Source organism: Hylaeus volcanicus, unplaced genomic scaffold, assembly GCF_026283585.1.
Source record: "Hylaeus volcanicus isolate JK05 unplaced genomic scaffold, UHH_iyHylVolc1.0_haploid 12237, whole genome shotgun sequence".
NCBI classification, from domain to species: domain Eukaryota; kingdom Metazoa; phylum Arthropoda; class Insecta; order Hymenoptera; family Colletidae; genus Hylaeus; species Hylaeus volcanicus.
In genome coordinates this window covers 1,192,812-1,206,587 of record NW_026533172.1, presented here as the reverse complement: position 1 = coordinate 1,206,587, position 13,776 = coordinate 1,192,812, and the positions used below count along the sequence as shown (strand labels likewise).

Here is a 13,776-nt window from a genome sequence, read left to right as displayed (position 1 = left end):
TTTGAATAGGTTGAACAAAATTTTTATAAAAAAGAATAGGCGAAAAGAATCCTTTTTCTTATAGAAAAAAAGGTATCGAAAAAAACATTACTTTTTTTGAAACTCGCAAAATAAATTTCTACAATGTTTACCAAAAAAAAGAAATTATGAGTGGTTTAGCAACTTCTCTTAATAAAAATTGGAGCACTAATGGTATTTGTGCAATCTGTGGTAGGGCGGTAGTTTCGCATGTGATCAGGCTTACAGCTGACCATTAACATAAAGAATCTGTGCCTCGAAATTACTACTTTTGTTTACCAAGGTTCTTCTGTTTTTTCTTCGTCCTCCTTGGGACAATACCTGTATTTAAGAAGATTATGGTTTGAAACTCGTTTTGGTACCTTAAAATGTTACTGTATTTTTCCAATACATATCGTTAAAGGTTTAACATAATAAATTTTAATCAACCGTTACAAACGATTCTGATATAGAATGCAGACTGCAAAAATGTTTTAACAAGATTAGAATTTATTGTTAAAACAAAAATGGCTTCACTGCCTCTCTTATATCTTATACTTTAAAACTCATTCAAATATGATGATCAAATTTCCAATTGGGTTTTTATGTATTGTAACGGTGACGGACTCTATACTAATGTTATTATTAGTTTTGTCAGTCATAAAACATTATAAATAGTTGCATGTGTGATGTAATATTTTAAAATAATTTTAATTTTATCAACTAAAATAGACCAAGTTCTTAAGTTGTTTTAAGGAGAGTCATGCCAAACGTTTGCTTCACAAAGCGTGAGATGGGCTAAAGAAATGGCGGATTCTTTAGAATCGGCTCCAGCGAGAAAACCTTGATGATCTAATACATACAAACGCCCGAATGCATTCCTATCATATCATTAGAATGAATACTAAATAACATACGAACAAAACGAATTCCAGGAAAATTTAGCATGTTATCACGAAGCCCTGTTAAGTGATATGATTTAAACAAGGAACCTATTTTTTTACTTTATGCATACCACAAAAACGACTCGGGATAGGTAAACGTGAAGCAAAGGAACTTTTGTTTATACGAACTGTTTTTAGTCGCCTTGAAAAAACATTCGAAATAAGTTTTCTACATCTCCTCAGCATATGTACGAAAATTTACAAAGTTTTTTCATAATCACATACCATGTGTTCTTTTTGGGGCAGTCCGGGTACACAACAAAGAAAACTGGTATAAACGGTTTGAATGTTTCTTGTTCTTGGTTTTTATTTTCTTCGTTTTTTCTTTTTTCAGATTCCTCTATAATTTCCAAGTGAGTCTTTATAAAAAAGAAATAAAGTTGTACTCATAAATGCATTCGGACAAATTACCTCAAAAGGACATCCTAATTCTAAAGCAATAATATACCCAGATGGATGCGTTTCAAAACGTGCTTTGTAAGCATTGTACACTATATTTTTGCATGGAAGCCAGTTATCACGGTACGAGAGAATAGAGAAAATGAAATCCTCCATAGCTATACGTATTGAGCTAATAAAAGCTTCTTTTGAAATAAAATCGTCAGGATTCCAATCATTCCAGCTGGAATTCATTCTAGCAACCCTACTCATCATATATATATATATAACATAGTGTTAAGGTATAAATATTGTGGTACCGAGATGAAAGATCAGTTGAAATACGATAGAGAGGATCTACGCCAGGAGGAGTGATGTTGACACCATTATCAATAGCATCTATCGCTTCAACAAAAGACTAGGAGGATTAGATGTTCTTTGATCACACATTATAGTATAAGAATGTTAATCTACTTTGTATAAAAGGTTGTAAATAATATTCACATCTTCCTCAGGTATGGAAAAAATTTCCCTTAAAAGTCGTTTTCCAAAAAATCTTGATGAACGCACAAAAATAATTAGGAAAATACAAAAATAATAAAAAGAATTTGTTTACTTATAGACTTGACCGAAACTACTTAGTTTCGTTACGTTACAAGTTGAATTGAAATATTCAGAAAATCCTTTTTGGTGATGATCAAATCTTAAAATAATTTTTAAAAGTTGGAGTATAGAAAACGCAAACCTATGTTTTTAAAATAAAATGACAAACCTATAATTTTCAGCATCTAAAAAAAAATAAATAAAAACAGAATTAAACGTATGAAAAAATTCTACCGTATACTCCTCCAACATCGACTACAACATCGGCTTTCTCAATGATTTCTTCATCACGTGTTCGAACAACTATACAGTTTTTGTACTCGGGTAACAATAACAAAAACCCGACAGCACATACATCGTCACAGTGAAAACGACCATTATGCGTTACAATAAATTTTTGATTTGATGAAGTTCTATTCTCGATAGACCCAACTACATCCGTGGGAAGTACAATTAAAGGCTGAGCTGCTTCCATTTTTTAAAGTTGAATTTTTATTACGTACAAATATCAAATCTTTAAATATTGTCTTCGAAGGTGTGATATCAAAACTTTTTACAGAACTAATTTCATTACTGCATGTTTATTCTATACCAAGTTTATTTTTTGGTTAATTGACTAAAAAACAGCTGATGAATCTTTGTCGCTCTTTGTATAAAACAATGCTGTCATAAAGTAGTTTATTTTTTATACAACTAGCTTGATTGTTCAAACATAGAATTTTCAATGAAAAAACCCCGAAATTTAGGCTTATCCTCAATCATAAAGTATTGAATGGACTGTTGGCTCTCCAAACCATTTCTTAGAAAAAAAGAGATTCCATGACTCTATTTCAAAATAAACCACCAAACAATTAATTTATACAAAGTTAAGATGAAATAGAGATATGGCGATTCATTGATTTAAAACATACAAAGCAAGAAGCAGAATGCGTAATTTTTTAAGAACACTCCGTTACTCAACAATGTGCGTAGAATAGCAGAATTTGCGTTTTAGTTATTATGTTACGATTGTTCAAACACCAAAGAAGCGTTAAGATTTGTTTCACAACTTTGATGTAAACATTGGATTGTTTCCTTTAAAGTCTTGCAGTTGGTTTCTTTTTAATTGAAAATAACCAGTTATGTAAACGCGGCTCATTATAGATGATATGTGTAACAACAAGGAAGCATACGAGAACTTAAAATTTTTTTAAAATGCTTTTATAAATTACATCCCTATAAATTAAAAAAAAAACTTTGCTCTATTTTATTTTATCATTACCACAACGCTTTATTTGTGATGAAGAAATATAAACTGCTTGGATTAAAAATAATACTAGTCAATAAAAAAAAAAAATTTTGTTTGAAATTACTTTTACTAGTATCAAGTATTTACGTTTTATTTTTATTGGATGATTGAATGAGTAGAAACTATAGTTAAAAGAAATATTCTAAAACACATTTAGTTTTACCAGCTTGTGGGAACTTTATGTTTTATATACTGTTTATGGTGAACAAAAAACTACACAATTTTTTTTTCTTTACCTCAACATTTTTTACCAAGACATAATAAGAAGAAAAAAGCTAGTTATACTTGTTACACTGAAAAAATTTATATTTCTATTGAAAAATTCTGAAATATTTGTAAGAAATAATTTTATTGCAAATCCTTACAGCATTAGGCAGCTTTTCAAAGCTCATTGTTCAGCTTTACAGTTTATTGAGGAAGAGAGCACTCGATGAAGTGGAAAATGCAGCTTCGCGTGAGCAACCTGATTGTAAGTTTCGTTAAAGTGTTTACGATTACAGCATGAGGCATCTTTTTAGAATTCACGATTCACCCTGACAGCCTATTGCTCAAAAGAACATTTAATGAACCAGAGAGTACGTGGTTGAGTAAACAGTACATTAATGAAACTACCCAAAGCGTATAGCGTTAAAATACGATGTATTTTTTTAAAGCTCATTCTTTAGTTTCACAATTTATTTTGAAACCGGACACTAAATGAAACGGAAAGATGCGTCGTTGCTTAACCACCGCACCAATAGGACTTGATTTAGGCCTATCGCTAGATTAATTTAAGGCAACTGACTACTATCACTAGAAAAAAAGATTCTTATCATATAAATCTTGGACAAGAATTACATCTATTTCAAGCCTCCAACGGTCCGCAAGGTCTTGACCGTTTACTGCGTAATAAATAAAACACTGTTTGACTTGGAGGCTTAAATAAAAATTATAATCAATCAGTTTTTGGGACGGGGACATACGAAAAATAACTGTTTTTTCAATGTTTCTTATGAACGATTATGGGATGTTGATGTTTTCACTGCTGTTTTTTTCATCAGTTGCTTCTATGTCTTACCTGTGTTGATGATCTTTTTCTTTTCTTGTAAATATGACAAGCAGTTCACCTTAAAATGCACTTGCAATAGCGTCATGGTTTCAATACCCTCCAAGTGCTTCTATTTTTTGCAAGAGAAGATTTAGATCGTTAGATGTCCAACGGCTTTTTAACCTTTTTTGAAATGCTTGAAGGCTGGATTATAATGCAGGAAGCTATAGTTGAATCTGTACACTGTCTCTAAGCACTGTACAGTAATTCGCCTATCGAAGCGGTTCAATGAAGAAATGTTGTAAGAAGATTGTGCAAGTTGGTTTATACTGTTTTGTTGTGATGCATGTCAGTGTTGCTCGATAGGTCTTTTTTTATTTTACAAAAAAATTGTCGTGTTGTTTTAAAGTAGGTACCTCTCCTAAAATCGGGGTTGTGCGTCAAGTGGAGTCTTGTCGGAGAGGTAAATTTATATGTTTCTAGCATTTAACGGCGTTTATATTAAAGTTGTTAGAAATATCCAATAGGTACACATGAGTGTGGGGCTCACACTCATCGTATTCACTCAGTTCTTTTTGTACTTCGTCGAGTTGTGGAGTTCGTTGTTTCAAGTTAAAGAGAGTTTCACCGCGTGAGCTTTAGCCGAAATCGCCATTGTGTTTGAAATCTCCGCTTTCAGTAGGTTCCAGCTTTCAAGTACTTTTTTCTCTGTGGACTTACAAAGCAGTAATTTTCCCACCTATTTACCGCCGTTGACTTTTACAAATGCTTTGGGCATTTCAACAGTTACTGCCTTCTTGCTGAGTTACATTTGAGATCTTGTAATGTGACATTAGTTCACTTTGTAATTTTTTTGAACGCATGTTAATGAATTCATACACTAAACCGTTATAGCATAAAACATCCTTTCGGAGCTTACAATTCGGCATATTAGCCTATCCATCGAAGTGGAACACTGAATGAAACGGAGAGTTTCGTCGTTGCCTAAGCGACTCATCAGGAGGATTCGGTCTCCGCCTATTGCTACACTAATTTCAGGCAGTGACTTGGGTCCACTCCAGGGAGAGGTTTCCATCTTTTGGGCCTTGGGTGATGACTCCATCCATTTAATGTCTCCGATCGTCGACGCAGTCAGCCATTTAATGTCCGGCAGACCAGAAGTCGTCATTCGATTTTAATTCATACACTAGACCTTACTTAATGAGAGCTAGGCGTTACGCTAACCAGCTTCTTTTTCCGTAAACCTTTGATAAGTATGTTCATTTTCATGATATCAGACGTATAAGCGTCATACATTTTGAAATAAAAATAATCGTTTTATGCACATTCCACGTTGTATGATTAATAACCATGTAACGTAGTGTTATCAATTGAATAAAACTTGACGTCTCTTTAACAATTTTTTATACATTACTAATTTCTTTTATCAAAAAAAATTTTATTCTTCATAATAGAATTATAATAATTTACGAACATGGGGGTTACATTTTTTTTAAAACACCTTAATCAATGAGGTAATTTAATGTAACCTTGTTAATAGAAAACGTCCACATATGATTAAAGTTGAATCTATAAAGGAAACAATAAATGAAAGGGACAGGTTCTGCGTTGCGCAAACAACGTATCTGTCGAATTTGTCCTTTACGTATGACAAAACTTAACTGTGTTAATTGAATAAAACCTTTCATGAAACGGAGTTTTCGTAATTTTGATTTTCAAGCTAGACTCTTTTTATCTGGCGTCTTTTATAATCATCGACGGTTTTTAAGTTGAACGCTCCACATTAAAGCGTACGCATTTAAAATCTGTAATAAAAAAATAATACAATTTACGTTTTTCATGATTGCAATTCACGCAATGAACAAAATTATACCATACAAGTTGCAGAAAATGTATTGAAATTCATTCTAGTAAACTTCCTTGCTAACAAAAGAAAAAAATTAGTATTCATAAATTATGTTGTCAATTAATAAATTTTGTAATATTTTTTTAAGGAATAAAACAGCATTATATTTCAAATAAGTGTATGGATAGAGATTAGTATTACGATCTTCAATAAACTCTCAAAGTACCATGTTATAATTACCTTTTATATATAAAAAAACACAACATGATATTGAACTTTCAAATTCAATTGATTTGTCATCAGCAACAGTTAGAAAAATTACATTGTTTTTTTATATTTTTCAGCAAAAACAAAATTATTCTTTTTTTTGAGAGCATTATTGGAATAGAAAACTTTTAATTTCTTTTTTGTTTTAACAAAATTACTCAGTTTGTAAATTTCTATTAATATAATGCCATTTTCTCGATTAAATCTAAAACTAGAATGAAAGAAAAGCTGTTCACTTCTATTACGTCATAATTTGTCGTTCCATTTATACATCTGTAACCGTGTTACTCTCTCAAACTAATGTAGGGATAATGTATAAAATTAATAAATCAAGCGACATAATTTTTCTTTTAAACACTTTTCAAACTTTTAATGACACCAACTTTTGTAAAAAAAATACAGTCTTATTCGTGTATTTAATAAAAAGTCACTTTCAAATAAAAGAGTTGAATGGATTTAACGAAGTCAAAAAAGACGTAAAATATGAAAACATGCTGATACACTATATTGTATGGTTAAACATTTTTAGTTTAGTAGACAAATGTAAACAATGATTTGACCCGCTTAATTAGATACGGTATTACTCAGCAATTAAAACTATATATTCTGGACAATTTTTCAATAATTAATCAAATAACAAAACCGGTGACAAACGGTTTCTTCTTTCATATAAAACTTTATTATTTTTTAATCAAGTATCTCGAAACTAATTAAATGCTTTACTCTTTACTGTTTAGCATATCGATGTTTTTTCGTTGTAAAAAAAAAACAAAAATTTTCATTTAATGAAGTATTTTCAAAACAAATTCGATAAAAATTTGAACTGAAAGTAACACATTTAACTATTTTGCTTTTCTTGAAATATGACAAGACGTTCAATTATAATTGTTTTACAAAGTCAAGACCGGTTTTATGTCAGAAAAATTATGCTATTTCAATAATTTTTAATGGCAAAAAAAACATTTGCTTCTTTAACAAGAACATTTTCCCAATCAGTTTATTTAGGTGAAATTTAGAACACAGTAACATTTTATTAAAAATAGTCGTGAATAAAAATCTTGATAGAGATATGTTATAAATTATTACGGAGCATAAACTGAGGAGCAAAAGTGTAATTCACATGTTCTTCATTTATTTGTGAACTGACTTAAAAACGAGTTCAGATTGAATAAGAAATCTGTTTAAAAACCATGTTACCAAAAGAGTTTTTGAGATATGGAATACGTTTTACACTGAAAAAATGAAAGAACGTTTTTTGCAAAATTTTTACCGAATTGGTTGGGTTGTAACTCTTCTCGACTCATGATATATAGTATAAATTTCGTTTAAATATTTATCAAAATAATTCACAAAGCGTTACATGTACCCACGGAAAGTTGCCTTTTTGGAGTTGCAGAATTTAACCCGAGTAAAGGATAAAAAAAACATTCTTTTAATATAGTTAGCATTATTTACCATTAGTAGTTGATGCATGTAAAAATGAACTGTAATAGATTTTGTAGAGTATTTTTATTGTTAAGCTTTCTCAGCTAAACCTTAATTTTTTACCCTATAGTAGTATTGCTATGAATTAGAAGCTACCTACCTAATAAACTGTGTTATTATGAATTTTCGTTGTGACTTTTTTTTAACTAAAAAGTGACATAGTATATTATGCCGTCGTAAAATCGTTTAAGGAATAAGTGCTTGTTGTAATTTTGTTTAAATAGATTTCTTTCTTGGAAGAAATATAATGGAGATTGTGTTAAAATGAATACCGTGCAAGAGTCAGACGATTTGGATAAAGGGTACAAGTGGATGGCATCTTGTTTTCCATGAAGTGAAGGAACAGCTAATTAACACGGATGCTTTAATTGAATGGTTTCGCTTTAAATAAATAGAATAAAACAGCATTTTGACAAATATAGTAAGAGTGAAGTTTTTGTGATACACAGCGGTATGCTATTTAATACTTTTTAAATAAATCACGCAGATAGCAGTGAAAAATTTTGGTTTGGTTTAGTGTTTGTTTCAAAAATAGTTTGTTTGCGTAATCTGTGTTAGCACGGCTTCCGAACCGCTAGGAATGAATAATGAAAAAGTTGTGTGTATGACAATAAAGAAAATATTATTAATTTCAAAAAAAAAAATTTCTAGAAAAGGAACGTACAGACATTTTCACTAGATGCTTAAATAACCAAATGACATTATCATCACCATGTAAACAGGATGAATCGCGTGTATTCACTGGTAGAGAGAACCAATGTTGAAAAGAGTAAGACATTTTTTTATTTTCGACATGATAGGTCAACCGACATTTTTAATAAAACATCTAAATTTACTGTGTCTGGTAGAATATAATCTGTGGTAAAATTTGCGCAGCACTGGTAAATGTTTTGATAATCGCAAGCAACGTGACATGTTAATACGTAATAGTGCTGTTTCATGTTGACCATATGAATGTTGTTAAATCTACAGCGATTGTGGCGGATGAGTTGAATGAAGTAGGAAGAGCTGAATTGTTTATAGTACAAAAGTATTGTTGAACGACTGTATTAGATAAATAGTCTTATTGATATACGAGCACGAAAACTACGTGTTAAGGTAAAATGTTTCTTTCCTACCACTTTATAGTTGAATGTCTAAAAGGAACGAGAATTGAAGGATAAAATAAAAGCTTTTAAAATATGGGAAAAAGATGCTTACGAGGCATTGAGGCATCATGCCGAAACATTAATGCGCCACGCTATACTTCGTATCAAAAAGTAACAATGTGTTGTTTTTAAAAGTATTTTATTTTTTTTTTGTTACAGTATAGTGGAAAAGCAGGCTTCTCAGGCAAAAACAGTTTTAGATACTTCTGAAAGCGTTATGAATCTATGTAGTCAACAAAAATCACAGATAGAAAAACTGTTTCACGCTGCCAAAGTACGTTGAAGTCTATCTTTTGATCAACAGTGCTTCTCTTTTAAAATGTTCAATAGTTGTCAAAAATACATTGTTATAATACTTTTGCTTCAGGAACCTCAACGACTTTTGAAGGAATACAAATCACGACTTGATTCAGAAAGACGTCGTGGTAAGTTTTTAAATAGCTTACCATAACAGTATGATAATAGTAAAACAACATTTACATTCATGACGGGTCCACTTGTTGTGTTTACTTTTTATTAGGTAAATTTTTACGTCGTCGAGTAACTCAAATAGAAAAGGAAAATAACCGGTTAAGAGATATGTGTCAACATGAGACGTTTTCAAAGGAAGCGACATGTAACGTGACAGCAACGACTATGCTGGATTCAACGCTTAATGGAAAACAAATAAGTCCGTCTTTTAATTCACCAGACAATGTTTATAAGACCCGTATGTTAGATAATCCAGTAGAAACTTTTATTATTTTTGAATTAAACTTTAATGCGTTCAAAACAGACAAATTTGTTTCGCAACAAATAGAATCTTCACCTCATATTTCAGCAAGGGAATGTCAAGTTCTGTGTAAAAATAATTCTAGTGCTAACTATGGGTCACTATTAGAAGCTGAGGAAAAAAGCAACAAAGGTTTACCTTCTAAAGAATCGAGTAATTGTCATTTGACAATTGCTCCTTATAAATGCAGAGTGTCAGGTTATACAAGTCCTCATACAATAAAGGAATCTTTACGGCTGGTCGGTGACGTTCCATCTTTTTTCAGTCGTGAAAAAGCAAGTGAAATTTATACTGTTTGTGTTCATAAGTGCTGAACCTTCTCTCCTCTAATTTCATATATTTCAGGAAAATAAACAAGGATATGAATGGATACATGAAAAAAAAAAACATGTCGATCTAGCTCAAATTATTCCAAAAGTTTCCAATTTCAGCATATGTAATCAAAATTTTTATAGTTTGCAAAGAGAAAAAGCGTTGTACAACTATAGAGAAGAACCGTATGAAAAAAGCATTTCAGTGCCAGGTCATTTGAACATGATTCAACGCAACGTTTTTACCAATACAAAACGTCAAAGTGAACAGCTTGAAGGCCTTGGTAAAAATGCGGGAACTGAGATAAAACAAAAGAGTATAAGTCGTCAAGTATTACTAAACCCACATACTTTATTAGGTCACTCAACACAATTAAAAAAAAAGACTTCTCCAAAACAACGCGTAGATCGGTGGACAATTAAAAAACTGCCTGGTTTACCCTATCAACCAAATGCTATTAAAAGCATGGGGGATTTGAAGAAACAAGATACAAAGATTTTTGATTTTTCCAGAGAAGACTCATCTTCAATTCAACGATTTCTACAATACGGAACAACTAAAGAGAAATCATCGCAGTTCCGCTCAGTCACACTGCCGCCTGCTTTTTCGTTTAGTAGGCCCAAAAGAAACGGTGTTAACAGCTTATCTATTCCTCCTACTATGAATGCTTTACGTGAGCAGTTTTAAAAATATTCTTCAAAAAAATTGTCTTTACGTATATCAGGAAACAATAGAATGTTTACAGCGCTTCCTCAAATCGATAGTGATCGACAAATAGTCGAATCAGCTACAATGCTGCAAAAGCTGGCTCACCGAATTAAAGTACGAACCGAATACTATGTCCTGCAATAAAAAAAAACTTTCTTTCTTTTTGCTTATAGATTAAAAAAATGTTGCAAAGTGTCAAACTATAACAACAATAGTTTCAGTGAAATTCTTTTTACGAAAAAATAGACACTTGTTAGGGAGAGCATTCTGAGACCTATAAAAGAATTTTTCAAATGTCAAAAAATGTTTGCTTTACTTTTTAGCCGATGGTTTTACTGGTGTTTACTTTTCAGCATAACAAAATTATAATGAGTAAACAAACTGTCAACATTGTGTCCCCCATTGCGTTGCTATCTGAACAAGAAGTATAGAGTAAAATAAAAAAACTACAAGCCTTTGCAATCAGCATTGACCGGTTTAATCGCATGTCAGTGTTGAAAAGAAAAGAAAAATAATACTTTTTTTAGTAAATGAGTTTATATTTACTTGATTTTTTTAAATTAAAAGCTACAACGACATGTCATGCTATGCAATAAGTACATTTTTCGTTTTATTACGAATGTCGTGAATGCAATAAACTTTAAAAAAATTTTTGGAATGGATGCATAACGCGATATAAGTTCGAGTAGAACCTTTTTTCTGCATTGCACATGTGAATTACAATTTAACTCGATGTGAAGTTCTGCTTCAACGATACGTCACTACATTAGTCCGACCTTTCATAAGAAAAAAACACAATCTATTTTTTAAGATTAATATTAAGAAAATAAAAGACAAACCCATTTAACTTGAGGACCATATTTTTTTGTTCATCACTGAGGTTTGCAGGAGTTTTAAATCCCCAGTGTATTATAAGATCTCCATGCCCATCTTGATGTATTCGTTTCAACCCCTTCAAGTAACACCGGAATAATAAGTTTTTACTAGTGATTATATTCTAGCAGTTTCAACATTACTTTTCCTTTAATTCTTTTACTCTTCCCAATATCTTCTCCGGGGTCCAATTTTATTGTTATAGGTTGGTTTAAAGTGGGCACTTCAATGGTGTCACCTAATAGCAACTACAAACATCTTGTGATGTACATTTATATCTTGCACAATAAGTCATGATTTTGCTATTGATAAGCGTAATAATAAAAATAAAAAAAAGATTTCTAAATTAACAACATCCTCAGCAAAAGCCATGAATTGAAAACAAAGATGGTTATGAAACAGTCATATTGTTTAACGAAATCGTCAATGTATATTTAAAATAATAAAGTGGATAAAAATATTGAAAATACTTTGTCAGCTTACTTGTTTAAAAGTCAAAGGCACCGTTATATATAAATCATCTGCTTCAACTTTAAAGTGGGAATGGGGTTTCACGTTAACCTAAATATGATATATAAAATAGTTTCTTTAGGTAATTTATTCCTTTTATTGAAATTTTTTTTCAAAAAAACATTAGGATTGTATATTTTATTAAAAAAAAATAAAGAGAGATTTTTAGTTACACATTTACCTTTACGAATAGATCTCCGGAGATATTTTGATGAGAACTTGCGTGACCCTCATTGGGTACACATATTTGCATCCCATCTCGAATACCTAAAATATTATAGGTCACTTAGGGTGATAGTTTTGACCAAAATACCTGGGAAAATATAAATATTTATTATAGAATCTTGTAGTTGAATTCCGGAACCGTTGCAATCTCTGTAAAATACATACAATACTTTGAACATTCTCAAATTACAGCACATTTGAAATACCTGCAAGGCATTGATATAATCTGACCTGATCCTTTACAATTAGAACATTCCGTGGCAACGACAAAAGACCCATGTTCACGTTTATTAAGACCCGAACCTTCACATTTGTGGCATTGCGATGGTGTATAACCTGGCGAACATTTGTTTCCATGGCATGTGGAGCATTTTTTTTTTTTTTTTAAATGAATATATTTTTGACATCCTTTTACCGATTCCATAAATTCAACGGAGATTTCGGTCTAGATTTAGAACATTGATACAAAAAAAGTTCAGATAAACAAAAAATTTTAATAAAAAAAACTCTCACAACTAAATGTTCACCACGAAGATTTGATGAGTTGGAATAACGAATGTTATTTTTAAACAGTGTATCTCTTAGGTAACTATTTATATCAGAAATATTAAAAGAATCGGCGTAGGATTGAAAGCCATGATCAAATGAAAAAGTATCACCATAATGTGATTCCGATTGAAAACGATTTTTGTTTACGCTATTAGTAGCCTGAAGAAGACTTTCATAGGCGGACGTTAACGTTGCCATATTTTGTGCTGCATTTTTATCAGAACAAACATCCGGATGATACTTCTTTGCAAGTTTGCGATATCGAGCTTTGATTTCTGCTAAAGAGGCATTTCTAGGTAGGTTTAACACTTCGTACGGATCTTTAGAATTGGTACTTGCAAAACCACGACATGTCGAATATTTCTCTGCAATGTTGGTGTAATAAAAGCAACGAATTGTTTTTTTTTGCAAAATATGAAGGATTTATGAAAAAACAGTACCAAGAAATGAAATAGACGTATAGGGTAACATTTTTTTTTTAGAACTAAGATTGGTACTATAACATGCCCATTTCAGAATACTATTCGCTGCAGTAGCGGATAAAAACTTTTTCGATGGAATGAATTGCCATTTACTATATAGTTTATAAAAAAAACATAAGTGTTGTTGCATATTGATCAAACTTTCAACTATATATTGAATCTGTGAAATTGCATTCATACAAAAACAATTATAGTTTCATCAAGTGTAAACTGAAAATATTGTGAAATTAGTATCAACAACTAAAAAATTAGCTTTATGACTCAAACAATGCCTTACTTCTAGCTTTCTATTTATGTGGCCAATAATGATAACTATATTCTATGTTTATTTTATTAATAAATCTGCCTTGTCAGATGAACCT

The 13,776-nt window shown here is 31.2% G+C and overlaps 3 protein-coding genes and 1 long non-coding RNA gene across 10 annotated transcripts; 2 read left to right on the top strand and 2 right to left on the bottom strand.

The window, feature by feature from the left end:
- Positions 1–707: 707 nt before the first annotated feature.
- Positions 708–3,244, bottom strand: LOC128883823 (MYG1 protein-like). 3 transcript variants are annotated; one of them, XM_054136580.1, is made up of 11 exons: positions 2,834–3,244; positions 2,157–2,747; positions 2,092–2,107; positions 1,936–2,022; positions 1,794–1,875; positions 1,640–1,737; positions 1,353–1,584; positions 1,167–1,300; positions 1,013–1,083; positions 915–959; positions 708–849 (listed from the first exon to the last, which is right to left on the bottom strand). In XM_054136580.1, the coding sequence occupies exons 2-11, from the start codon at positions 2,395–2,397 to the stop codon at positions 749–751; spliced, it is 1,107 nt and encodes a 368-aa protein (XP_053992555.1). In that variant the 5' UTR covers positions 2,398–2,747; positions 2,834–3,244; the 3' UTR covers positions 708–748. The 3 variants fall into 3 exon arrangements, with proteins under 3 accessions (XP_053992555.1, XP_053992554.1, XP_053992556.1); XM_054136579.1 differs by having other exon boundaries at positions 2,157–3,244; XM_054136581.1 differs by lacking the exons at positions 708–849; positions 915–959 and having other exon boundaries at positions 1,012–1,110; positions 2,157–3,244.
- Positions 744–2,056, top strand: LOC128883824 (uncharacterized). Its single transcript, XR_008459117.1, has 5 exons — positions 744–1,033; positions 1,080–1,212; positions 1,276–1,463; positions 1,547–1,621; positions 1,670–2,056. It is a non-coding gene; the product is annotated as an uncharacterized LOC128883824 (long non-coding RNA).
- A 5,463-nt stretch (positions 3,245–8,707) lies between the features above and the next one.
- On the top strand, positions 8,708–11,142 carry LOC128883815 (uncharacterized). 5 transcript variants are annotated; one of them, XM_054136567.1, is made up of 11 exons: positions 8,708–8,833; positions 8,889–8,933; positions 8,979–9,094; positions 9,143–9,257; positions 9,351–9,408; positions 9,504–9,692; positions 9,759–9,908; positions 9,954–10,030; positions 10,101–10,740; positions 10,792–10,889; positions 10,949–11,142. In XM_054136567.1, the coding sequence occupies exons 1-11, from the start codon at positions 8,786–8,788 to the stop codon at positions 10,979–10,981; spliced, it is 1,569 nt and encodes a 522-aa protein (XP_053992542.1). In that variant the 5' UTR covers positions 8,708–8,785; the 3' UTR covers positions 10,982–11,142. The 5 variants fall into 5 exon arrangements, with proteins under 5 accessions (XP_053992542.1, XP_053992540.1, XP_053992539.1 ...); XM_054136565.1 differs by having other exon boundaries at positions 9,954–10,048; XM_054136564.1 differs by having other exon boundaries at positions 9,759–10,030.
- Positions 11,143–11,281: 139 nt separating this feature from the next.
- LOC128883816 (chaperone protein DnaJ-like) lies at positions 11,282–13,728 on the bottom strand. The gene is made up of 9 exons (XM_054136569.1): positions 13,373–13,728; positions 12,897–13,297; positions 12,590–12,828; positions 12,472–12,533; positions 12,340–12,425; positions 12,132–12,209; positions 11,792–11,896; positions 11,615–11,727; positions 11,282–11,551 (listed from the first exon to the last, which is right to left on the bottom strand). Exons 1-9 carry the CDS (start codon positions 13,590–13,592, stop codon positions 11,542–11,544), a joined length of 1,314 nt encoding a protein of 437 aa, XP_053992544.1. The 5' UTR covers positions 13,593–13,728; the 3' UTR covers positions 11,282–11,541.
- Between the last annotated feature and the right edge of the window lie 48 nt (positions 13,729–13,776).